The 27,571-nt window shown below is 34.6% G+C and overlaps 1 protein-coding gene across 1 annotated transcript; it reads left to right on the top strand.

Annotated features, from left to right (window-relative positions):
* Positions 1 to 153: 153 nt before the first annotated feature.
* Positions 154 to 27,571, top strand: LOC108912590 (serine-protein kinase ATM). Its single transcript, XM_018717863.2, has 30 exons — positions 154 to 418; positions 468 to 573; positions 667 to 831; positions 886 to 1,112; positions 1,172 to 1,273; positions 1,323 to 1,580; positions 1,634 to 1,770; positions 1,829 to 2,065; positions 4,185 to 5,035; positions 6,920 to 7,089; positions 7,148 to 7,298; positions 7,357 to 7,502; positions 7,560 to 7,760; positions 7,816 to 7,990; positions 8,047 to 8,324; positions 8,394 to 8,672; positions 8,724 to 9,506; positions 9,575 to 9,812; positions 12,797 to 13,056; positions 13,111 to 13,355; positions 13,412 to 13,643; positions 17,880 to 18,591; positions 18,644 to 18,839; positions 18,893 to 19,091; positions 19,166 to 19,377; positions 21,514 to 22,480; positions 24,914 to 25,166; positions 25,222 to 25,336; positions 25,400 to 25,575; positions 27,272 to 27,571. Exons 1-30 carry the CDS (start codon positions 230 to 232, stop codon positions 27,448 to 27,450), a joined length of 8,439 nt encoding a protein of 2,812 aa, XP_018573379.1. The 5' UTR covers positions 154 to 229; the 3' UTR covers positions 27,451 to 27,571.

Below are 27,571 nucleotides of genomic sequence, written 5' to 3'. Positions count from 1 at the left end.
TAAAGTTCAAAAGGTTCCATTAAAGTTAAATGAACAAACTCAATCCTTAAATAAATTGAGCTAGGATCCGGTAGATGTCACTGATTTAGAAATTTAAATCACCATTTTTTCTTGTTTTTATAATGTCAAATGAACCGCCAGACAAGATTTTTGTATAGACAATTTAGATTGTGTACTTGCAACACTTACAATTTAGTTTTATAGCAAGTAAATGTAAAATATTTTAAAAATGAATTTAACGAATGAAGTGGAAGAGTGTTGTGTCCACATAGAGAGCCACAAAATATCAGATAGGAAGAAATATTGCGACAGGTTAAGTAGTTTGTTAGAAAATGAGGAAGTTATAGCCTTTCTCAATGAAGGTTCTACTGTCTCTTGGAAGCAAGTGATATCTTCTGTACAAGACTGTTTAAGAAGAGTAAGAGTTTTTATATATTATTACAATGTTACTACACTTATGCTTTTAGGATGCCGACAAAATTGTGGAAGACCTGAAAAAGAAAGGTAGTTCGAATGCTAAATATCCCAGTGCTGAGTTATTTATTCAAGTTATTAAGACTGCTGTTAGGGGAGGTACAAGATTTATTTTTTAAATGTATTTTATGATGAGAAAAGAAGCTATGACCTTGTAGTATTAAATAAAACAATTTATATATTTTATTTTAGCACCTGATGATATAAACATTTCTAAACTAGTAGGATATATAATAGGGTGCATGAAGGACTCTCGGATGAAAAAATGTTATGATGCGATGCTTTTATTGGTGCTAAAGGATTATATTTTACTTAATGCAAATTGTAGGGGTAGGATAGCAAGTGCAGATTGGGCTGGTAAAAAAAAACTTATAAAATAACTTTTCTTTTAATTATGTGTTGCATTTACAGAACTGTTTAGATTTTTAAAAAAATTATGTGAAGAAAGAACTCTTGAGACGTTAGTACTTAAATGTTTGATGTTAGTGGTGAAATGGGGACCTGCTTCAGGCCTGCCACCGTGTTTATTAAGGGAACAGTTTGAATTTTTTACTAAACTCTGCCTAGGGATATCTAAAAATTCACCTTCTAATCAACAGGAAGATGTCTTGGATATTTCTTTCGACTTCTGTAGAAACGTGAGTTAAGCTCTTAATTTTTATCAGAATTCTTTGAGTTATATTTTTGGCACTTTTAGACTGCTAAAGACAATCGAGTGTCTTGTTGCAAGTTTGGAGAAGACATAATTTCAAACTTTGTGGACCTTTATGAACTCAACGGACGAGAAGCAAGGATTAAGGTAAGAAGAAACACAAATATCTCTATGATCTCCAAGGTCTGCATTACAGGAGCAACTTGTGAAGTTTTTTCTTCTACAAGTATCAATTCATCAACCCAATGGGGTAGTTGAGGGACACCCTTGTGCCTATGCTTTCAGTTGGTCGATTTGGAGAAAGTGTTTGAAACTAATATATTGCTTACTTAATAAAGAAATCACCTTTTATTTCAAGTACCATCAGAAAAACTGCTCATTTTTCATCACAAAAGGCAATTCTACCATATTACTGGAAGATTTCGCCTTGTTATTTGTTGAAGTTAGTCGTCAGGTACCATACTTTTTTGCGTTTCGTCTATCTGTTTATTCAAATTTATATTTTAGATGTTCGCAAATCCAGATTTGGATGTATCTATGTCTGTAGATAGCATTATATCAGAGGGCTCTCAAAAACGACAAAGAGTTGAAGTGACTCTACAGAAGTATGTAAACGACATACAAAGCACAAAAAGTTGGTTCTGGTAAGATCGGAACATCACCTTTCTTATGTATTTATCTTATTCTGATTCTATTTTTAAGGATATATATAGTTCAGTGCATAATAAGGGCATATCCAGAGTTACTTTATTGGGAGGACTATTTAAATTTATTGCAGACCCTTTCAAGCATACAAATAGAGTCGAATGATCACAACGTTATTGTTAACACATATTCTTGCCTGTCTGTGATGTTGGATATTGCGGATAAAGTAGCCATTGAGGATTGTAAATCTGAGGTGGAGAAGTTATGGAAGGTTATTGGAGAAAGTACGTTAAGGTAAGGAAAGGCAATTTTTTTAATTAATTTTTTATTTAACTTATTTACTGCAGACTTTTTGCTTGCTCGTTTATTTTTAAAATAGATTTAACCATTACCACCTTAAAATAACAGCAATTTGTTTGTTATACATACTTTTTAAAAGTTCAGTGATATAAAAGGAATATAATGTGTGGCGCAGAATTAATTGCGAATAAAAAAAATATTGTATACAGTGTGTCCAAGATAAGGATGGGATAGCATTAGGATCTAGGAAACGGTAAGAGATATGGGGTGGCTCAAATGAGAAAAAAGTTGTGTTTTTTTATACCTAACAATATGCCTTTTAGAAAGTTTTAAAATTTCGCGTAGTTCCGGAGATATCCGGAAAACCCGAAATTTTGCAAAATCATTTTATTGTTTTCTGGCTTTATTTGAAAACGAATTTTAAAATAAATTCCATATTTACAGTGCCACTTTTTTCGCTCTATCCAACGGCGTCAACATTTTTGCAATTTGACGTTTCGTCTTCGAGGGGCTATCATCAGGTTCATTTTTTTAAATATGTCGCTGCTATTTTTATGACAAGATCTAGTCATTTTTAATTTTGAATTAGATGATTGTATTGTATGTTGTATTGTAATCGCTTAAAAAGGTTTTTAGCTTGTTTTAGCTATCAATTAAAATTTTTCCTGAGTACGGCCCTGAATACTTTCAAAATGTCTATTGGAAGAAGACATAACAGTATAAAGGTCAATACAGCACAAAATATACAACAATTTTTTTACTATTAGCAATACTATTTACTATTTTTTTATTAGGTACAACTTTTTTAAATTATTGATTTAAAAAAATTGTTGGATATTTTGTGCTGTATTGACTTTTATACTGTTATGACTTCCTCCGATAAATATTTTGTCGAATATCGAATAAAAAAATTCAAAATTTAAAAAAAATCGATTTAAAAAATATAGTTTTTCAGAATTTTTTTGAATATTTCAAAAGTTAAAATAAAAAATTAATTAAAATTTTGAAAAAAAATTTTTTTTTCTAAATTTCAAAATATTCAGAAAGTTACACCAAATCATTTTCTGTTCAGTTTTGATGCGATTTTATTATTCGCATGACGTATTTCGAGTTAAAATTAATTGCATTAATTTTAATGAATCTTCATGCATTTTTTTTACATACAACGCTATACAATTCATTTCTCGAAAGTTTCAACCCTTTAAAAAAAATTTTTTTTCCAAAACGCAACTTTTTTCATAAAAAAAAATTTCTTAAATTTTATTAACAAATGAATTTTTTTGACATTTTTTTTTCGCAGGTAGATGAGTTTTTAACGCGAAATTGTGAGAAAAATGCCGCAAATATTTTTTTTCCATCATCATCATTAATTGATGTTTAAGTAGCAATAAACCAGTTCCTTTAATTTTTTATAAAACTTTGACAACTCAGGAATGGAAAACGGTTCGACCAATCAATTTCAAAATTGACAGGCCTCATGGGCATATATTGAGCTAAAAAAACCCTACAAACATGGGTACTTTTTGCAAAATTTGCAAAGTAATCGTTGTTTTTCCAAAACAGCAGAAAAAGTAATTTTTTTTAGTCTTTTTCAAATTAATATTGAGCATAGAACGATTGGTTTTGTCTCAAACATACAAAAAAGCCCTTGAAGAAGATTGATTCAAGTTTCCAAAACCCACTTTCTGTTCGCTGTACGCTCATTAGTTCATGGATATCGATGATAAAAAAAAAGGTGACCACTTAATAGCCGATATCTCAATATGAAAAAATCATAGAGAAAATTAAAAAAAAAAACAAATTAAAGCTGAAGAATCAGGTTAAATGACCCTGGCATTGACTAAGCCAGAAAAAATTTTTCTGAACCCATGGGTAGTTTTGAAAAAAAAATTTGTAAATTTGCCTTTCATTATTTCTTTTGATTGTACCGAGAGTAATGCTCAAGAAAAGTTTTCATCTCAAGATTTGAAAACTAGAATCTTCAAGCTTCAAGATGCTTTCCTTTTTTCTCGAAGTTACAGCCTAAATCACTAAACCACTACAAACATTTGCTCCCTTAATTATTCTGCTGAGTTTATACGTGGTAATGATGAATGACCTTATTCCTTTTCAGGGCATTTGGCCTCAATCAGCACAAAGAATTAACCGAAACCCTTCTCAGACAGCTCATCCCCAGAAAGATAGTAGACCTGGATACTATCCTTCAAACTTACACATCAGGCATCTTGAACACTTCTGTGGAGAGCATAAAAACTTTGGAAACTGTATTAAAGCAATTACATTTTGCAAAATTAGACAATTCCGAAAAAGAAAAGTTAATGAACTCCATATTAAATTCACAAAGCTTAAAAGATTATGACTACCTTTCCCACTTGACAACTGCTAGGTTCCTTGTCAACTTAACCTTAAGGCAGTGGCCTAATGTTGACTCTGACAAACATATAGAAGAAAAATATTCAGAGAAATATGGCGATATTAAAGACATTTATTTCAAAAGCATTCTTGAAAGGAATATTTGTATGCCAAATAAAAATGACAAAAAACACGTGAAGGACATGACATTCCACATGGATTTAAAGACTTTTGAGATTTTCACGAACATCGTGCGAAATTTTGTAGACGCAATCAACTCACAATCCATAGAATTGTTGTTAAACGTAATAGTTTTGTTAATAAACGTAACGAATTTCATGCTGAAATACAGAATTTTGGAAGAATCAGTTATAAACAGTTCTTTAATGATGAAGTTGGTAGAGAGAATTTTAAATTACGGCGCTTTGAAGAAATTCCAGTTTTACCAAAGCAAAAGTGATAGAGAGAAGAAAAGACTGCTCGAGTGTGTCACAATATTAGATAAAATATTTTCCTATAATAATAATTGTGTTTTATCGTCAAGAACTAAGGAAATCGTTCCTTTTGATCTTTTGAAGACGTTGGTTGGAGTTCTGAATGATCTACAAGATGGTTAGTGGTAATAACTTTATCGTAGTTAGTACGGTAGTTTCCTATTGCTTTTAAATATTTGTTTGTTTTAAATTTTGCATGAAATAGTTAACACGCATCTTCTTTTGATTAACGATTGTTCTTTTTTCAAAAAAAAGGGTATAAAATATTTTGTTTCGAATGACCGTGTTGAACGACGTAGTTTATGAAATTTTGCAGATTAAAACTTTTTTGTAGCAACCTTAAAGACAAATACATGATCTAACGTTCTATTAAGCCTAAACAATCTCAATTTAAGATAGTATGATACGGTTGTTTTATTTACCTTACATCTTTTAAATTGAGAATTATTGAGGAAAAATCAATTGAAATTACAAAAATTTTAATAGATCAGTTCAGTGAGCTGTAATATTTGCCTCTTACAAGTTTTTTTACGTTTTACCATGGGCGTAGCTTACAATTTTTGCAAAAAAAGGCTCTTCCTCACAATCAGCGACTTACCGATATCAAATTTCAACACGTTTTGATTTAATTCTAAAAAAAAGGCCATGCGCTGACTTACTGATATGACAAAGATAATAATATTAGATCTCTATTTCTGGGCTTCTGCTTTACATTTGGTGGGATCAGCTAGGTATATTTTTGTTTTTCCATCCCCATCACGGGAGATTGATAACGACTACAATTTATACAATGATTTGGGAGGGGGCGACAGTGGTGATTTACGGGAATATCGTGGAGAGCATGCAGGAAAGTACTGGCTAACCTGCATTGAAAAGAATAAATTTTGAATCTTGTTGACAAAGATCCACCAACAGATACTCAAGAAATTTTCCGCCAAATTAAACTGAACTAAAAAAAAGTTGGACATCATTATGGGAAAATTACTTTTACCCATTTCATGTGCAATGAGTTCAAGCCTGACAGCAGGCGGAAGGTGCTGAGCGACCCAGGTCTCTGGTAGGCTGCCACAGCCACTTCCCCGAGCCTGCCGTAGGTCACCCATCCAAGTTCCAGCCTGCGTCCGTGATACTTACCTCGGCTGATCGAAATCCATAGGCCAAGACACCCGGCTAGGCTGTCCCCTAAGTTCTTATGATACACAATTTTATGTTTCTGTAGCTTGGGTATACTGGTACTGTTTTTATAGGAGTTATTAAAAAAAAATTATATTTCTATTTCTTAAATTGTCATTTTTCTTTAAAGTTCTCACTTCATTTTTGGATAAATTTCTAACGCCGTTTTTATTAATACGCATATACTTCTCTTGAAAATGTAAAGAACATATTACAGAGGATTGTGAGGGCGATGTAACACAGGGAATGTTTAACAGTGACTGAGAGCGCGAGGTTGGCTGGACTGAAGTTAGGCTGATGGTTGACTTCGCCAGCTTGCCTCTACAGTTCAGTCTATGCTGTCTATGCTTCTATCCATTTCATGTTCAATGAGTTCAAGCCTTACAGCCAAAAGACCACCCCAACAGAGTTTGGTAATCCCAGTAAGTGAGTAGTTCGCAAAAGGCCAGTTACATGGCCAGCCAAGTCGCCAGATTTCAACCCTTGTAATTTCTTTTTATGGTGTTGGATGATAAACTTAGTATTTAATATGCCAGTTAACACACAAGAACTTACTGCATGCCCCTGTTATAATTAGGAGAAAAAATTAATCCGTTGATACTTCGAGCTCATCTTTTTGTGTGGACCAGGCTAGCGACCTATTTCTTTAAAATCGGGGTAGAACCAAAATAAATGTTGATTTCTAAATTATGAGTTCTTGAAAGTTTTTTTAAAAAATAGTACTTGAAAAAGATGTTTATTGTATTGAGTTTTACATGTATAAAAAAATATGACAACATCCCATATAAATTATTTGATTCCTTTTTTTGTTGAAACTGACCAATTTCAGAACAAGAAGGAACATCCGAACTAAAATTTGAGCTGAAAAAAGCGCTCACTAAGGCCTTATCTAGTTTTAGTTGTGTATCGAGTACAAATTTAAACCAAAATCAGAATAATATATTGGAAGTTTTGGCCATGCCGAATTACAATTGCAATATAGAGGGAGATTACAAATTGGTAGGTATTTTAAATAGCGATAGCTCTATACATTCCTACAAATTAATATGAATTTTAGCTGCTTACATTCTTGGAAGGACTTAAGTACTCGAAAACTGGAATCATACCAGACAAGGTACTTGGCAATATCTTAAAATCCGTTGAAGAAATGTGTATTGCCAGGTATCACTCTAGTGATAGCGCTGTTGAAATTCTTAATACACTTAATGGTGCGTAGCAAGTACAGTGTTTTTTACTGTTTCAACGGTAACATTATAATGTTTTCAGTGCTTTATCCACATTTCGCCGCAGGAAGCGACGATAGCGATAAAGTTGCCTTGGTGGCTTTGTTGAAACCTTTCTATGAAAAACGTGAAGAATATGGACCGGACGTGAGTTTAGCTTTGCTGAATTGTATAGGGCAACTAATTGAGGTGATCTTCGTTTTCTTCTCGTTTTTATGACACAATTTATTTTTATAACATTGACAGGTGGACTCGGAAAATAAATTTTCGCGTTGGTCTGGCGTAAATGTCGTGTACCATGTACCTGATTTTCTCTGTAGCGATTACCAGGAAATTAGGTTTAAAGCTATAGAAACGTTGGTTATATTCTTCCGAGTAATGTCGAAGAGTAATCAGTTAAGAGACTTCCACCGGCAAGAAGAAATCTTTTCCAAAATGTATGAAAAGGTTAGTATTTATAACTTGTTTATTGTTTTCTTGCCATGAAGTAATATTTTCTTAGAGTCTCGAGGTATTTGAGGTTAGTGGAGAAATAACACAAGAAAGAAGAACGGACGAAATTATCTCACGAACGGCTAGCGTGTTACATTCATTTTCTAGTTTAGTTCTGTGCACCAACTGTTGGATCGAAGAGTCCCTTTACGTTTTAGTAAAGCTTACGTATATAAAGAATTTAGGTATTCTTCAAACTCTTTCTAATATTTAGTGCAGGATCACAATCGTTATGTTTCAGGTTCGGTTAACAAAATCTTGGATGTAATAAACAAATATTTATATGGCGAAGCGGAAACAAATTGTATGGAAAAGTATTTGGACTACTTGCTCGAAAAGTGGTTGACCGAACGACGCGTTATCGATAATTTTCCTTTTAAACTTTTGAACTGTGAAACAAAATTAGAATTCTATTCTAAGTATTTTAACACATGCATACCGTTACTCATTGTAACCGATAGGAAAGATTTAATTACCACTGCCAAAGAGATGGGATTTAGTGAAAAAGAAATCGTGCAGGTAATTGCATGTATAAAATTTCGCTAACATGTGTTTTATGTACAAATTTTCTTACTGATTCATTTACAGAAATCTTGTGCAAAAATTTTTGGACGTGCCTTGTGCGACGATATAGAAAATATGGACACGATAATGTCGACAAATAAAATTCTCATGTATTACAGCCAAGTAGTTGGATTAGATGGCTTTAAAAAAATCCTGATCGATAACTTAGACCAATCGTTGCTTTGCATTTTACGATTCCTGACCGACGAACAATACATCTTGGAAAATTTTGGGGAAACCGTTATATTCTCTCAAAAAAATATGTCATTGCGTCAGTTAGAAATTTGCTTAAAATTTATTGAGGTAAAAGTAGTTTATAGTAATATTTGATTGTGTTAATGTTATTATTTGTAGTCGTTTTTATGTGATGGTACAAGCATCGTGACGTTTTTACTGGAAAACGATCTCAGTAAATTCGAAAAAGTTCTACTGGTTCTAAAAACGGATCTGTATAGTGCCTGCACAACAGAAAACAAGCTGAAATCATTCCATCGATATACGGCTTGGATAAACATCGTAGTAAACAGTTTAGAAGTTGAAACAAACTGTCAATATTTTTTTATCAGAGACACAATCTACACTCTGATAAATTTAATCGAAAATCACAAGGAAACTGTGAGCTTTATCACAGCCGTTAGCAACTTCACGGCTTCATTCCTAAAGAACATTTTACCCAAATTCAGCGAAACTTTCGAGCAATTTTTAATTTTCACTGTAAATTCCTTGAAAAATTATGCCGTCACGTTAAACGTGGTGTCTGACAAATGCGTAGAAATTCTCCATTTTCTAATTGTCCAGAATGCCTGTCACTTGATGAAAGCAATCGAAAAATTGGACAAATTTCCACAAGACCCTAAATTCGACAGTGTTCGAAACGTTCACACAAAAATCAAGTACGAGAATGCGGAAGCGTCCCTAGAGGACGAGATTAACTTCTTTCTGCAGCATGAAGATGATTCCACTAGACAAGACAGTTTGGTTCACTTAAGGAGTCTCTTGTCCAAGGAAAAGGAACAGTTGAAAGCCTTGTACGAGAAGCTCGACAATATCAGAGGCTTCTCTGAGGACTGCGAGAAGAGCTCTTTGCACAAACTTGTCTGCATGTTGGCTAAAATGAGTTGTTCTACAAACGAAGCTGTAAGTATATATTTTTTTGCAATATTACCACTGGTTACACTGAAGTGTTAATAATTAATTTATTATAGATGAGATTCGAGGCAATAAAATGTCTGGGAGAGTTGGGGCCTTCTAATTTAACTACTCTCGTATTACAACCTGAGAAAGAGGTCTTGGACATAAAATGTTCCCCGTTCGAACTCCTCACTGGCCATATTATATCCTTATTGACCGAATACATAGTCGATGCTGATATTAATGTAGCAAAGACTGCTAGCGAAGCTTTTTATCTCGTTTTGGACTCGAAGGAAGGCAGAAAAATCGCAGGTGAGAAAAAATTTAATATAAGTAATTACTAATTTCTAACCAATATGTTTGAATAGGGCAAAGTCTATGTTAAATGCGTTTTACTATAAGAACATGTTGCTTATGCCCGAGTGTTTGTTATTTATATGCAAAATATACAAAAATTCTTTTAATAAAATATCGACTTGTTCATTTATTACTGTACTTTATGATTTTCCTAAATAAGTGGCAATATCGCCAAACTGGCGACCCATGTGTTCTAGCTGTCTTTTATTAACTCATTTTATTTTTTTATTTTATTTATCGCCACGGTAGCGCAGTCGATCGAGAGTGCGGTGGCAAGCATTTCTCGGCTAGGCTTCCTACTCTGGTCCGGGTTCGATCCCCGGTGTTGGCACTGGCAATGTCGATGGATAATGGGTGTTTGTCCGTGTTTTTTCAAGTGTAGCCCCCTTCCGCACAAGCCTTTGGCTTTTGGATTTGGGGGTTGTCTCATTTCTGTGGTGTGTTTTATGTTTTTATGGGCATAAATTTGTCTTTGTTGGTGGCTCACTATCGGCAGTTCAGTGAAATACTTTTAACGGCATGGTTGTCGGTATAGGTAAATTCGAGCGTATTTTTATTGTTAGTTTTATTAACGGCCTATCTCTGCGGTGGTAAAGTGAAATAAATTATTCAACGATGGAAGGTGTGCCAGGACCATCATCATCGACAAGTGCAAAAAAGGCAGCCGCTCGAACGGTAAGTGAAAAGAAAATGATTTTACGTGTATTTCATTGCCTGCAACGAGATCACCCATGAGATTCAAAGGCTAATGTATATAAAATTCTTACAGTGTTACAGTAGTATGAATTTTACATATGGGAAAATAGATAGGAAGAGTATTCTTGTTGAGAAACATGAAATAATATGTTGGAGAAGATAATATCTCAAGAAAATTAAAGAGTTTCAGAAGCAAGGAAAGGAAATTTATTATGCAGATGAAACATGGGCCAACGAAAAGAGTTTGGCAGGATGAAAACGTGAAAAATGCACTGCAAGCAGCTATTGAAGTCTGGTCAACGGGCTTAAAAAAGCCATCTGGAAAAGGTCGCCGTTTGATAATTACCCCTAAGGAAGTGAAGACGGATTTGCGTTAAATGGTGAATTAATATTTCAACAAGGAAAACGGGAGACTATCACGAAGAGATGAATACAGAGGTGTACGAGAAGTGGTTTGGACAAATTATTGGAAATTTGAAACCAAGATCTGTCATTAAAAATGAGAATTAACGCCACAACAGTCATGGAGGAAGGCAGCTTAAAAGCAGAATTGCTTCAGCTTGTGAAACTACATGCCCATAAATATAAAAAACTCATGGATGAATTAGCACTAAGCCGTGGAATTACCGTACTAAGATTGCCCCACTATCATTGTGAACTAAACCCAATCGAGTTAATTTGGGCACAAGTTAAAGGGGAGTGGCTCAAGAAAATAGATCATTTAAATTGGCTGATGTTCAACGCCATCTTAAGAAAGCACTAGAAAACGTTACAACAGAAGACTGGAGAAAGTGTATTAATCTCGTTAAAAAAGAGGAAAAGAAAATGTGGGATGTAGATAATATAGTTGATGAAGTCATCAATATAAAAGGATTGATCAATGTCGGTAATAGTGATAGTGATAGTAATAATGATGAGTGATAATGGAGTACCGGAAACTGACTGGGTGATTGTCTTTAGATGCAGTATTTTTGGAATTGTTATTATGGTTCTTTTCAATATTATTTGTGTTATTACTAGAAAAAAATCTTATTTTGTTATTTTATTGTTATATTATTATATCTGCATTTTTTTTATTGTGGAATTGTTCAGGTTTTTCATGATTATTTGTGTTATTACCTGAAAAACTTTTTATTTTGTTAATGTTAGAATGTTCTTTACTGGGGAATTGTTATTTTAATGTGGAAAATAGGGCTATTGGTGAACTACCTACTATAAAAAAGTGGTAGCGTGCCAAAAGCAATACTTCATGAGTCGTGTGGAAGCTTGCTTTTATTTATAACGTTCTCTCATAATGTCGTTTAGTAGATTTTTAAAATATCCATCATATTAAAGGATAATACTACCGTTTTTGACCCCTTCAGAAAAGAAAATTGTCCCCGCATATGTTTCAGACTGATACTGCTAAATTTGTTGGACTTTGACCTGTTCAAACATATTAGTTAAATTGAGAAGTAGCTAAAACATATAACAATCTTTTTGCTCATGACTTTCGAACAAATGAACTAAGTTGTACCAATTAAGTTGAATTGATTATTGATCAAATGGCAAAAGTCGATTGCATCTAACAACAAACTTTGTAACTTTAAAAATATGGTAATAAAAAATCGTAAAGAAGTGAACATCACATTTGTATCAAGGAAATAAATCCAATATGCCAAATCTCAATTTAAATGCTTTCAAATTGGTCAAAATTTAACATAATATTTATGAAATTGGGAGTAGTTGGTCACACTTTTTTGCAAACAATTTGGCCTCATTTAACAAAATTAACCACTTTGAAAATTATAGACTGTATGCAGTCTATTGGTTTGCTCGATAACTTTTGCAATTGCATTACGAAAATACAAATATTGCCACTAATCTTCAAAGGAAACGCTAGCCGCAAGAACATAACCAATTGGACATAACCTTTTTTGTATACCTACTTTTTCATTTGTCAGATATAAATTTAATAATAAAGACACACAAACACAATTGAACACTGAAATAAATAACTATGAGGTTGTACACTTACTTAATAAAACACAACTATAACGGAGTAAGAGAAAATGTTTGGTTTTGCAACGGGACGACACACGTCATACATCTATTTCATTTTACTGAATCTTGATATCACTATCATTTTATTGGTTTGTTCTGTAACATATCTACCACTTTTGAACTGACGTTATGTACAAAGCGTGGAGACTTTGATAATTTAGGTGGTAGCGGCACAACCCTATTCAAGTTTTTGTTTGTAGGTTCAGAAGTAAACTTTGGATATGGCAATATTGATAGAAAGAACTTTGCTCCGTACCTCCCAAAGAGTAAATCTTCCCCCACTTCAAACACGGCAGTGCATACAAATTTATTTGTGAACAAAATTAATGAAGACAAATTATGGTGCGGAGATGGCGTTATTTGCCATAGAAAATGGATTATCTCTTTGGTGACGTCACTGTTAGAAACCTTCACGAACAAATCGTATTTACCAGAATTGATCCCGTTGTGCAAAGTTGTGGTAAATTTTGTAACAATCGCAAATATCCGGGAAGTAAATTTATTTTTTTTGCAGCCTGCATTGTGTGAAAAACTCTTGCCTCTTCTAGTGAACTTACTTTTGTATTCAACCGATAAGAACATACATGAAATTTTGTCCCTGAAAATAAACTGCTTCTTTTCAAGACATTGGAGCCTTACAGTGCCAAAATATACCGCGCAGAATTCCATTACCATCAACAAAAAATCGGTAAAATGCATGTTGGACGTAGTCGGGTTTGTAAGACTTCAAAGAAGTTACGCTGCCAAATCTAAAATGAGGTGGGTATAATAAAAACAGTTATTTTAACAGTATTTTAACTGTGATAACTTTTTAGGCAATCTGGGAGTTTGGAATTGAACTACTTAAAAGTTGCGAAAGCTGCAGAATTTTGTGCCGCTCATTTCTCTGCACTTCTCTATTCGGAATTGTGGTGTCAAGCTAAGATACAGGAACTTGAAAATTGCCAAAAAACAGCCGATTATTTGATCGGTTCGACAATGCTGGACTTCATTTACGAAAATGAAGAGGAATGTGTGGGGGAGGCGTTACAGAACATCCTGAGAAACGTAAGTACTATCAATTACAACTACTGAAATGTGACATTTACTAAAATTAAACATTTTACTTGTAACGTTTAGGTTTACTAGAAACTCAAACTTCTTCTCATCCTTAAAATAATACAGGGTGTTAAAAAAAAGAGTGTAAAATATTTCAGGAGGTAATAGTTTGAACCAAAATAAGCAGAAAAGTCTTAATAAACATGGGTCTGCAAAGTAACGGTTGCGGAGATATGGACCACTATTCGTTTTTCAAACATTTTATTTTATTAGGAATAAACCGACAAAGGAAGCTTTTAACAAACAAAAAACAAAGTTACAGAACATGTTCAAGTGCCCTCCGTCCATTTTCAAGCAGGCACGACATCTTCGTCTCGATGATATTCGAACTCTTTCGAAAACACCCTCCTTGGTTTGTATTTCTTGACACTTTTGATTAATCTGTGGCTGCAGCTCTTCCAGGCTATTTACAGGAGTACCATACACTAATATCTTCAAATATCCCCAAACAAAGAAATCTTCAGATCAGGCGATCTTGGAGGCCATAAAACAGGTCCGGCCCTTCCTACCCATCTATGTGGAAAAGTTTGGTGTAAATGCTCTCTAACGGCCATGGAAAAATGAGCTGGAGCACCATCATGCTGGAACCACATTTGTTGCCTCTGATTCAAAGGAATGTCTTCCAAAAACTCATACAGTGTGTTCTGCAGAAAGTTGAGGTAAGCAGCGCCTGTTAATCGGTTTGGTAAAACAACAGGACCTAGAAACCTGTCACCTACAATACCCATCCAAATGTTTAATGAAAAACGTGCCTGATGTCCAGATTCTATTAGAGCATGAGGATTTTCGTCGGCCCAAATATGCGTATTGTGAAAATTAAACACTCCATTTCTTGTGAACCCGGCCTCATCAGTAAAAAGAATGTTTGCAAGAAAACGAGGGTCTTCAGCATCATGACGTAGAAACCAGCGGCAAAAAACCAAACGTGCTTGATGATCATTTATTGGATTTAAGGCCTGTACTCGTTGCACATGGTATGGATAAAGCAGTTGCTCGTGAAGGATTCTCCAAACAAGAGGACCACTAATTCCTACCTCGGCTGATATTCTCCGCACACTCGTACCTGGATTCTGCTCTACCAGTGCTAGAATTTCTTCTTCTGCTCTAGGAGTGGATACCGACCTTGGTCTTCCGGATAAATGGCACTGTTTGCTCAAGGAACCGGTATCACGCAATCTTTGGTGAATTCTTCCAAACATGCGTTGTGAAGGAATCTGGCGATTTGGATAAGCGTCAACATAAAGACGTCGCGCTTCGGTGGCGTTCCCATTAGCACGACCATACATGAAATGCATGTCTGTTAATTCTGCGTTAGAGTAACCAGCCATAGCGAAAGAAAACTTGTGCACTGAGAACAACTGTCAAATACGTACTGTTTATTTCACTAAACATCAACCAACTATTATAAGAAAATACACGTTTTTGCAAAATAAAAATAAGGGGCTAAAAAACATAAAACATTCCATATCTTCGCAACCATTACTTTGCGGACCCATGTTTATTGAGACTTTTCTGCTTATTTTGGTTCATACTATTACCTCCTTAAATATTTTACACTCTTTTTTTAACACCCTGTATATTGATTAATAAACAAACTGCAAAAACTTGATTCAATATGTTTTTTTTTTTTAATTTTGATAGTCATAAATAAACCAACTGTTCCACCTTGGCGGTGCTCATGAGTATACAGGGTGTTTTTAAATGAAGTAGCAAAAATGGTACCAGTGAATGTAGAGCAAAAAAATAAAAGAATTGAAGTAAAAATACCTTGTATGAAAGTTACACCCCTAAGGCGATATACCCTCTTAAAGGAGGGGATTGAAATTTACATTTTAATTTTTTTCTTTAACATGGGGAATGCTAGAGATACAAAACTTGGTATGAGCATCCTACTAATAAAGAGACAACATTTCAATATTTGTTCGATCATTGGCGTATTTTATAAAGGAGTGAAACAGTCAACCCCATTGCAATATTTTATTAGAAATTTTTTATATGACGCATTTTATTTAAAAATATTTATTGGGATGACTGATTTATTGCGCAACTTTTTTACCTCTTGTAATTTTTCGATAAAACCGATAGTTTTCTAGTAAACAAATTAGATGCGTCATCGTTCACTAAAGGGGTAATTGCGAAAATTTGTAAAAATAAAATAGGCGGATGTCATAACAAATAAATTGTTATTTATCATATTAATAAATTGACACTTTCTGTCAACCAATAATTAGTACCAATTGATTAATTTATTATCAGAATAATTATGGCAAATAATATTTATACCAATGACGAATATGTCGACATGCTCCAAGTGTTTATCGAATCTAGAAAAAATAGTAACGCTGCAGTAAGATTATACCACCAAAGAATCCAATCCGACCGATTCCTCATAGACAAACATTGGCCTCGGTGGAAAGAAGGCTTCGCGAAACTAGTAAAATTCAGCCCAATCGTGAGGATGCCGGAAGAAGGCGTAATGTCCGAACTGTTGAAACTGAGGAAGCTATACTGGAACATCTGGTACAAGCATAAAACAGGTGCCCAGGCAACTGCAAGTTTCTCATAGTCTTGTGTGGAATGTAGCTCATGAAAATATTTTATACCCTTTTCACCATCAACCCATCCAAGAATTGATTGACCCTGATTTACCTAACCGCCTGGATTTATGTCAATGGTACATTAATATTTCCAGGCATAACTTAAATTTCCTAATGAATATAATTTTCACCGATGAAGCAAATTTTCCTAGAGTAGGTGCAGTAAACCTTCATAATGTTCATTCATGATCGGAAGAAAATACTCATGAAATATTTATTTCGAGATGTCAACATAATTTCAGTTTAAACGGTTGGATGGGAATTGTAGGAAATACTCTAGTAGGTCCGTTTATTATTCCACACTGGCTTGGAGTGACCGAGTATCTTAGATTTTTGAACAAAAATCTTCCAACATTACTTGAGGATGTACCACTCGCTACACGTCAGGTGATGTGGTATATACACGGTGGGACGCCTACACATAGTACATTTGCTGTTAGAGAATGGTTAAATTTAAATTATCCGAATCGTTGGATTGGTCGTAGTCATGATGCCCCTGTTTGTTGGCCTGACCTAACGCCTATGAATTTCTTTTTGTGGGGACACATAGAAAGTATTGTTTATGCCACTCATGTTGCCTCCTTAGAAGAACTACGCTTAAGAATATTTCAAGCAGCAGATGACTCGCAATAACCAAGAACTTTGTGCGAGTGCGTTATAACTTCATCAGATGTATTAGGTTATGCTTGCAGCAAAATGGAAATTATTTCGAGAATATTCTTTAAATTTAATTTTGCATTTCTTGTTTTTCGTTTGTATTAAATTTTATTTCAGATAAATAACTTTACCTAATACATGTCCCATAGTCATCAAACATTTTTCATTAATTAATAGCAAATTATTCTTAATATTATTATTAAATTACCAGCTTATTGACAAAAAGTGTCAATTTATTAATATGATAAATAACAATTTATTTGTTATGACATCCGCCTACTTTATTTTTACAAATTTTCGCAATTACCCCTATAGTGAGCGCTGACGCATCTAATTCTTTTACTAGAAAACTATCGGTTTTATGGAAAAATTACAAGAGGTAAAAAAGTTGCGCAATAAAGCAGTCTTCCCAATAAATATTTTTAAATAAATAATTTGCTTCATATATAAAATTTCTAATAAAATATTGCAATGGGGTTACTGTTTCCCTCCTTTATAAAATACGCCAATGATCGAATAAATATTGAAAAGTTGTCTCTTTATTAGTAGGATGCTCATACCAAGTTTTGTGTCTCTATCATTCCTCATGTTAAAGAAAAAAATTAAAAAGTGAATTTTAATCCCCTCCTTTAAGAGGGTATATTACCTCAGGGGTGCAACTTTCATATAAGGTATTTTTACTTCAATCCTCTTTTTGGCTCTACATTTACTGGTACTACTACTGGTATTTTTGCTACTTAATTTAAAAACACCCTGTATAAGCAGGACCAGAAATCTGTTACATATGCCCGAGCACAACTACATCTTGTTGCTAATTGACAGATTTTTCCCCCAGATTTTTTTTAAATGCTGTACATTTTTATTGTAAAATGCATGGCACATTTAAATTAGGCTGTTTTATATTGTGACAATTTTTTTATCCATATTTCAGGCGTATAAAGCTATAGGTGACTTGGACGCTCTGCCTGGTTGTGGCGTACAATTCCTTTTGAAACCCCAGTTCCGAGTAGAACATTACAAGGAACTGGGCAATTGGGACCAAGTGAACCAGTTTTACGAGACCCAGATTTCACATGGTGTGAAATCCGCTAGGAAAGACCTCATAGAAAGCTTAAAGAAATGCAGTTTGTACCAATTACCGCTTCTCTGTTCCAAACAAACGGACGAATCCCAATACGAATGCTTGTGGAGGTTAGGTCAATGGAGCACGATCGATAAGAGTTTCGATTTCACAGAAAACTCGTTTGTGCCAGAGGACTTTGAAAAATATAGGTTTTACTCGTTGAAAGCTCTGCATGAGAAAAACGAGTACGCTTACGCGGAAGCTAAAAAATCCCAGGCTTTGTGTGTTATAGAACATCTCCGTCACATAAGTCTGGAGAGCAGTCAAAACATCTACCCGATTCTCACCCAGCTTCAAGCGCTTAACGAATTGGAAGATTTTGAGTGTGCCGTTAAATCTAACGAGTTTATTTCACTTTTGAATAAGTGGGACTTGCAAGACGATCTCGTTAAGACCAACGATTTTCATTATGTCGAACCCATAATAGCGCAGAGAACTGTTATGTTGATGGACTACTTGAAAAACCACCAGGACGATACTTTGAAAACTTATCTGGTTAAAATGCTGCTAAATTTTGCTGGTAAGATCGTTATCTCGATATCAACCCTAAGTACATGATGTTCTTTGTTCAGATTTAGCGAAACGAGAGAAACAGTTTAATATTGCTTCAACGAGTTTGAGCCACTTACAGTTCATGTCCGACTTGAGCGACGACTTACAGATGCAGATTCAATTGATGGACGCTCAGATATCCTGGTCGCTCAACAATAAACTAATAGCGCATCACATTCTAAATAAACTTTGCAAGAATGAAAGTATAAGTAACAGGTAAGCCTACATACAGGATGTTTTTAAAAAATGTGTAAATGTGTTATTTTCAGACTGCAATCTGCGGCTTTAAAGTTGTATGGCGAGTACATGAGCGAAACGTTCTCGGAAAGCAGAATAACTATAATCACCGATTATTTTCTCAAATCCACGAAATTAATGAATAACGTCGAGAAAAATCAAGAAGATTGCATAAATATCTTGGACACGTATGATAAATTAGCCGAGTTTGCCGATAAGGGATACCAACAGGTAAAATATAAAAAAGAAGTGCTAAAATCCCGATATAACGTGGGTTGTATTTTGAGAAAATTATTATTTTTTAGGTTATGACATACATGAAGTCTGATCTCTTCCAAAGGAAAGTGATCAACATGGAAAAATCAAAAGAAACCGCTTCGAAAATTCAAAAACAAAGTAGGAAAACCAAAGATGAGTTTATAGCTGCAAACATCCACGTTAAGCAGAGCAACATCGACGCGATCGAGATTGAAAATGCAAAACAAGAACGAAATCAGTTCTTAAAAATAGCCTTGAGGTAGGTATTGTACAAAAAATTATGAGATAATAAGTGTCTAAGTCGTTTGTTTGTTTACACTAACTTACTTTGTGTTAAATTACTTTTCTTAGTGTGAAATATTTCGGTTAGGCAAAACTATACATGGTGTTAGAAGTTTGACTGTTTTAATTTTAACAGACGATAGAATACATTAAAATAAACAAAAGAACCTTATATGACATGGGTCCTAAACTCAACCATTTCCGAGAAAAAAAATATCAAAATCTCCAGCTTGATGTACAAAAATTCAATTAATTAAGGAATATTGACAATGCGTGCATAGAATACCATAAAATACAATGTTTATCACTTTTTTGAACTTCTTTATGCTTAATTCTAAAAAATAATTAGCATAATAAATTTAAAATTTGATAAAATTCATATCGAGCAATATAACAATGGCAGCAATCACCAGTACGCAATTCAGTTGGTATCTGGATTTGACCATGTCGGAGTGTTTTTTGCGTACCACTATTTCCTTTTCTTAAGGTGTTTTACAGCGAGTGCGTGAAAATTGGATTTGAAGGTGTCGTACGTTCATCGAAAATTGTGGTGAACATTTTGAGCATATGTTGTAGTTTGTTTTGTACTTGTGCGTTTAAAAATTATTGAATTTTGCTTTTTGGTAAGTACCTAAATTATTTTTAATACATATTATTATTTGGACAACCTGAATCTTTGGGTACTTTAATTACATATTTTTCAATTACGTAATTTGATTAAAAGTTAAGTTTCTGTTTTGAGAGATTCATAATTACTAAAATTCAATCGAAAATTTAAGCACAATAGTATCTTTGTACTTCAAAATCAATACTTTTTATTTTATTTATTTAAAAACTGGAAAACAACTGAAATTTACTAAATGTTTCAAAATAACAGTCGTTTACATTTTGTCCGTAGGACAAATCTGCGTGTGTGCATTAGCAAGTTAAGCATTGTTGACACGTGATGAAACTCCTCAATATTAATACTCGCTGTATTTTGAAAACTGTTAATCTTACGCCCCTGTAATATACAACTTTTTTGTTCATTTATGATTATCTCATGCTGAAGTAATGGCACTCAAACTTCTTACACTCTGTATTTATAAGATCATCCCTTTAGCACAAGGAATTTTTTTAAATTCGTTTTTCGTTTCAGCTTAAAAAATAACTCAAATAAATAATAACAGACATTTTAATTCAATGTTTCACCCTTGCCTGTTATACAGTGTGTCCCTGAAAGGTCTGTACAAAATTCTACCACAAATTCACAAAATGAAAATAGATCAATTTGCCTTATCTTACCTTAGTAAAAAAGATGATAATTACGGAGATACAGGGCGTAACCTTAAAACCGTGGTTATTTTGAACATTTACATTTGAATTTACATTTACATTTTTATTTGAAGTGTTTTTGCATAATTAATAAAATTCACATATTTTCAATTTCATTTCATTGCTTGTTTTGCAGTCGTATTGCAGTTTGTTTGATTACGCCATAACAAAACAATTTTGAACTAAGGTAAGTTGAGTTAAATCGTCCTTTCATTCATCGCCATTCCAAAATCATACGGCAAAAATGTTAGGACGGTTTAAAAATGCTTTATATGCTGTATGTGGCGCCCTCTACACCATACATAACGCAAAAAACCCCTGGGTACCAAGTTTTATAACATCACTTTTCTATCAATAAATAGTGAAGAAAATTGGAAATAAATTATTAACTTTGACAACATCATTCCACACCGCAGTAATTTCTCTCACAGTAGCCCTTTGGTGGTCAACCAGAACTCTTTCCACGAACATTTACACTATCAGTTTTTTTGAGGCAAAAACTTTTGAATTTTTAGTTGTCAGCAAATTTAACAAAATATTGCTATGACGGATTTGCAGATCAGAACTAATTTAATTATTAATAAAATAGTAATCGAAATGTTATCTAAAAGATGCTAATGTAGAATATGTTCATTCTAAGATGTGTGACATTATTGGCTGTTATTGCCAAAATTAGAGCTGTGTAGTTCTTTTGTTTGAGAACCACTGGATTATGTAGAAATGTAAAAGTCTGGAGGTCTTCTTCTTAAGAACTTGCAGTATTTGACGTCCAACGACTAACATGGCAAATTTATTCTAGATATTACTTCCTGAATTTGAAACATACCGACAAGAACAACATTAAAATATTTCGGATAATGTCTCTGCTGTTTGAAAATAAAAACAACCAACTTGTATCCGATACCCAGATAGATATATTGCCTAGTTACAAATACATCACGATGCTGCCGCAGTTAATACCACACATCACGGAAAACGATACTGATTTGTACGGTAGGAAAGTCAACGAAATCGTAGAGAAATGTGCCGTAGAACATCCACATCACACGCTGCCTCTCCTTCTGTCTTTGGCTAATGCGCACAAGGATCGGGAGTTCAGCGATTCCAAAACGAAAACTTCTTCGAATGACGCCAGGGTATCCACAGCAAACAAGATGATTAAAAAATTAAAGATCACAGATGTGCTTCGTAGGCACATTAATAAGTTGGAACAGTTGTCCCAAGCTCTGATAGAATTGGCTTATTATCACGACAGCAACGCGGACGACAAACAGAAAGTGTTCAAGATTCCGAGGAACCAGAAGATCATGAGGATTCAGAACTTCGATGACATTTTGTTGCCGACACATAATTTGCCCGTCAGTAAGACTTGCAACTATTCGAGTGTAGTTGGTATAACATCTTTCGGTAGTGAATACCACCCCGTCGGAGGAGTAAACTGCCCTAAAAGGATAACTTGTCGCGGTACGGATGGAGAAATAAGATCGCAGCTTTTGAAGGGGCACGACGACCTCCGTCAGGACGCGGTTATGCAGCAGGTGTTCACTATAATGAATAATTTGCTGGCTACTAACAAACAGACCAGGAATCTTCTTATAAGGACTTACAAGATCGTGCCGCTGTCGATGAGAAGTGGAATATTGCAATGGGTAGACAATAGTATGCTTATCGGGGATTATCTAATCGGTAAAGATAAGGAAATTGGTGCCCATCAGATATACCGACCTAACGACAAACCACCATTGACTTGTAAGTCAATGATAAGGGTAAGTTCAACACAAATATTTTGTATGAATGATCGTTGCATTGCTATACGAATGTTCTTCACATTGAATGAAACAGTAATGAATTATTAAAACAATATTTTAGTACTTTGAGAAGCTTATACAATCTTTCACGTATTACACCACATGAAGAAAATATGATACTGTTTCATAGTATTGAGGGTTGCTTTCGCTGTACAGCAAAAATAAAAAAAGCTCTCCCAACGGTAAAAATTAAGTATTTTGATTGAAAACTAAGTTTGTGTTAAAAGACGTGTTGTCGAGGCGAGCGTTCGCTGGAGAGTCCCTCTTGGTGTGGAGTCGTTTGCAGAAGTACCTGGTCCTTAGCGCCAATTTGCCGTCGACCTTTTTTTGGAACCCTGTTGCGTCCCGGATGGCGCTATTGACGTTATACTTAAAAATGTTTTCTACTACATCATTATTATGTTGTTTCACTTTCTTTGGTAATTGTTTTTTCTTTGCCTTGCTCAATTTTTCAAAAATAATTCTACTCTCTTTTGACATCGCAATTTCAGGCATCCTGGCTATTTCTGTGATTCTACTTTTTTTAACTTTTCAGTTATTTCAGATTAATGAAGTGCATTTTTAAGAGGTAACAGAAGCTGATTTCGTTTTTGCTATTGTATGTATTTACAAATGATCCAGTTGTCGTCAGCTTTTTGACCCAATACCACTATCGTTTCTTGTAAATTGATATGTTTATTGAAATTTACAAAACACAGACTCAAAAATTTACCACTACAAAGAACTTTACTAACGTGGAATAATCTACAAAGCATATGTCACATCTTCTTAAATGTCATTGTGTCTTAATGCTTACTAATACAAAGCGCTGCTTTGTACCTACTGGCAGAGAGCGACCTACTAATGGGACATTCTAGTGGGGCACTAGGCAAAACTAACTTTTTTACTAATGACATCGTGTGAAAGAACTACTCTGCTTTGTGCCAGTAGGCTTTGAGTAATAATGACAGTTAAGGTGACATATGCTTTGTAGGTCATATCTCACGCACAACTGATGACAATTTAATACCTGTAATACCAAATATGTACACTTTTATTGTATGAAAATGATGAAAAATATTTTATTGTTCATTGCGAGCTATAAATTTTTCCCACCTGTCTGGGAATTTGTGGACGCCACGCCAAAAAAACTGTTGCTCTTTTGAGGAAAACCAGTCATCCAGCCATTTTCATACATTTTCGTAAGAAGTGGAGCGTTACTCAGCAAATGCATGTCCATCGTTGCAAATAATGGTAATCAGATGGAGTCACTTCTCTCGAATAAGACAGGTGAAAGTATTTCCCAACTAAACGCTTTAATTGTTTCCTTGACCAGTTTTGCTGTGTGTGTGTGTGTGTGTGTGTGATGGTGCATTATCATGAAGCAAAATCAGTTTGTATTGCCTTTTTTGATATTCTTTTTGTTTTTCACACAAAGCTTAATACAAATCGATCATTTGTTGTCGATAACGTTCAGTATTAACAGCTTCTCCAGGTTTTAGCAGCTTATAATAGATCGCATCCTTCTGATCCCACCAAACACTAAGCATTGTCTTCTGTCCATATGGTGTGGCCTTACAGTTGATGACAATGGTTCGCCTGGAGTTACCCATGATCTTTTACGCTTAGGATTTTCAAACTAAATCCACTTTTCATCGCTAGTCACAATTCGATGACTGCAGCATTTCGCAAGTGATTTTTCACTATTCCTATTGTCTCTCACTCAGTTCATGCGGAACCCATTTTCCCATCTTCATGATCTTTCCCATGACTTTCAAACATTTGGAGATGGCTTTGTGTCACATTTAATTGATCCACGAGTTGTTGTTGCATTTGAGCGTCATCCCCGTCCAACAATGCTTGCAATTTGATGTCCTCAAATTTTTTCGGTGGCCTCCCACATTTTTCATTTCTTACGTCAAAATCGACATTTTTAAATTTTTTAAACAAAACAAAGCATTGTGATTTACCAAGAGCATGCTCACCGTAACTTTTGACAAACATTTGATGCGATTCTGCAGCAGTTGTAACAGAAAATCAATGCTGCCTGCAAATTGTAATTTTCAGGCCCAAAATTCGACACGTTCAACACTATGTTGGATATGAAACTTGTATTGTTGTGATGAGTTAAAAGTATTTGTTAGACGTCAACAAAGCAAATGACACCAATGTCGCAACTTGATGGTAACTTCATTGACAGCGGTTTTATATTTACAGACCTTACAACAAAATTAATAATTCCAGAAAAATAAAATAATAAAACTTCGAAAAATATGGAAATAACAATTTTATTATTATTAGTTTTAATGTTGATGAAAATATGTTCGATTGTTTGAATCGATCAACAGTGGTTCACTGACAATTACTCGTTCATATACATTGAATGAGATTTAAAAAATAATTAATTTTTAGAGATGTGCCGACAAAAGTCCCGAAGAGAGACTTGCTACATTCAAAACCATTTGTAAAATCTTTAAGCCCGTATTCCACAAATTCTTCGAGACCTCCTTTCCCCATCCGACTATCTGGTATGAGCGACGTAGGGCATACATTCACAGCGTCGCCACTACCAGTATGTGCGGGTATATTTTGGGCATCGGAGACCGTCACGTTAGCAACATTCTTATAGACAAAACCACTGCTGAAGTGATACACATAGATTTCGGTAACAACAGAATTAATATATTTGTACCTCGCTCTACTTGTTTAATTTTCTTTAGGTATCGCTTTTGAACAGGGAAGAGTGTTGCCCACGCCAGAAACCGTGCCGTTCAGGCTAACGAGAGATATCATTGATGGAATGGGGGTGTCCGGAGTAGAGGGTATTTTTAGAAGGTGAGGAAATTTAGAATTTGTGTTTGTACTGATGTTTATTTAGTTTATTTATTTAATTTGCAGGTCATGTGAAAAAACGATGGAGGTGCTCCGACAAAACTCTCAAACTATCATCACAATACTGGAGGTTCTGCTTTACGATCCTCTGTATGTATGGACTGTCACCTCGGCAGAGGCCAACAAACGTCAAACTGACGATGAAAACGATATAAGGAATTTGTCGTCTGAAATTGAGGAAGGTAAGTTATAAACGTCACGTCAGTGTTTTATATTGTTTATATTATATATTTCCTTTAATATTACAAATAATTTCATCTAAGAAAAACACATTTTACGTATTCAATTAATTAGACAGGGCTATCCAAAAGTCCCGGTATGGCTGAAAACCTTTCAAAGAAAGCATTTTGGGAAAAAATGTTCCCAACAAAAGATTTTTCCCTGGCTATCTGACGATGACCTTGGATTTGACCTTGACTTTGACCTTCAAGGTCATTTGAAGGTCAAGTTAAGTTTTTAAATGGGAACCCCTATTTTTTATTGCGGATTTGGAAAGAGCAGGAAATTTTACGTCCAAATATGGTCTTGACCATGACTTTGACAATGACCTTCAAGTTCATTCATTCAAAGTTGTTTTTCATTGGTAACCCCCTATTTTTTATTAAGGATTTGAAATGAGCTGAAATTTAACCTTCAAGTACGACTTTGACAATGACCCTCAAGATCATGTCAAGGTCAGGTTAATTTATTTGCATTAACTATAATTTTTTTGATAAGTTAGGAAGAACGGAAAAACAATTGTACGAATATGACCATAATCAAGCTCTTGACCTTGAACTAGTATTTGAAGGTCATTTTAAGATTTTTTCAAGAATTTTTAAAAATTTCAGTCACTGTAGCTAGCGATTCCAGTCAGTTAAGTGAAGGAGATAGCCCGGTCAGTTAAGGCAAGGCTAACGATCCCCTACAGTTAAGGAATGGCTCACCATCTCGGCCAGTTAAGACAAGGCTTACAACCTGTGGTCAAAATGTTTTCTATCAACATTTTGGCAGATTCCTAGACGGATATAAGAATTGGTCGGGACTACAGCTACCTTGCCTTAATTGGTCGGGCATACACACCACCTTGCGTTAATTGGTCGGGAGTACCGCCATACCGGGACATTTGGAACTCGACCCACATTTGAGGTCATGGTCAAGGAATTGGTCAAGGTCATAGTTAAACATAAAATTTCCTGCTCTTTCCAAATCCGCAATATACAGTAGGGGTTTCCATTCAAAAAACTTCACCTCAAATGACCTTCAAGGTCAAGGTCAAAGCCAAGATTACCATCAGATAGCCAGGGAAAAATCCTCACACTTTTGTCTGGAACATTTTTTCCCAAAATGCATTCCTTAAAAGTTTTTCTGCAGTACCGGGACTTTGGAACTCGACCCACATTTGACCTTGAAGGTCATGGTCAAGGAATTATTGAAGGTCATAGTTAAACGTAAAATTTCCTGCTCTTTCCAAATCCACAATAAAAATTAGAGTTTCCCAATTAAAAAATTTAACTTGACCTTCAAATGGCCTTGAAGGTCAAAGTCAAGGTCAAATCCAAGATCACCATCAGATAGCCAGGAAAAAATCCTTACACATTTGTCTGAAACATTTTTCCTCATAATGCATTCTTCGAAAGTTTTTTTGCCGTACGGGGACTTTTGGATAGCCTTGTATATGGGGTAATGAGCACTTGAATTGTTTTCTCTGGATGTTTAAACTTTCCATCACGATTCTTGAAACAAATGTTGTTTCAAGTACTTTTAACTTACTTATTAAAAGGTTCTCTTCTCATCTTCAGAGAAATGTTTTATTTCTATGGTAACTCCTTCAGTATTGGCTTTAGTGGAATTATATCTACATAATCCATTTCTATGAGTCTCTGTTTATGTTTTCAGAAAACACTACTGTGAACATTACAGCCGAGCGAGCTCTTCTGCGACTCAAAGAAAAGCTGCAGGGCAACGAACTGGGTCATTCGACGAGTATCGAACACCAAGTCGCCACTTTAATTCAGCAGGCCGTTGATCCAGCTAATTTATGCAGGTTGTTCCATGGCTGGCAGGCATATTTGTAATTAGTTTGTTGTAAATGTAGCTTTTGTTGAGTTATGTATTTGTTACCAAATTTTTACAATTTATCTTGTTTAGTGTTTTTTTGTGTAAGCTCGTTTCGTTTTATACTGATAGTTAAGTCAA

This window comes from Anoplophora glabripennis, unplaced genomic scaffold, assembly GCF_000390285.2.
Source record: "Anoplophora glabripennis isolate ALB-LARVAE unplaced genomic scaffold, Agla_2.0 scaffold35, whole genome shotgun sequence".
Lineage (NCBI taxonomy): Eukaryota > Metazoa > Arthropoda > Insecta > Coleoptera > Cerambycidae > Anoplophora > Anoplophora glabripennis.
Note: the sequence above shows the minus strand (reverse complement) of the source record. Positions and strands in the feature narration are given on the sequence as shown.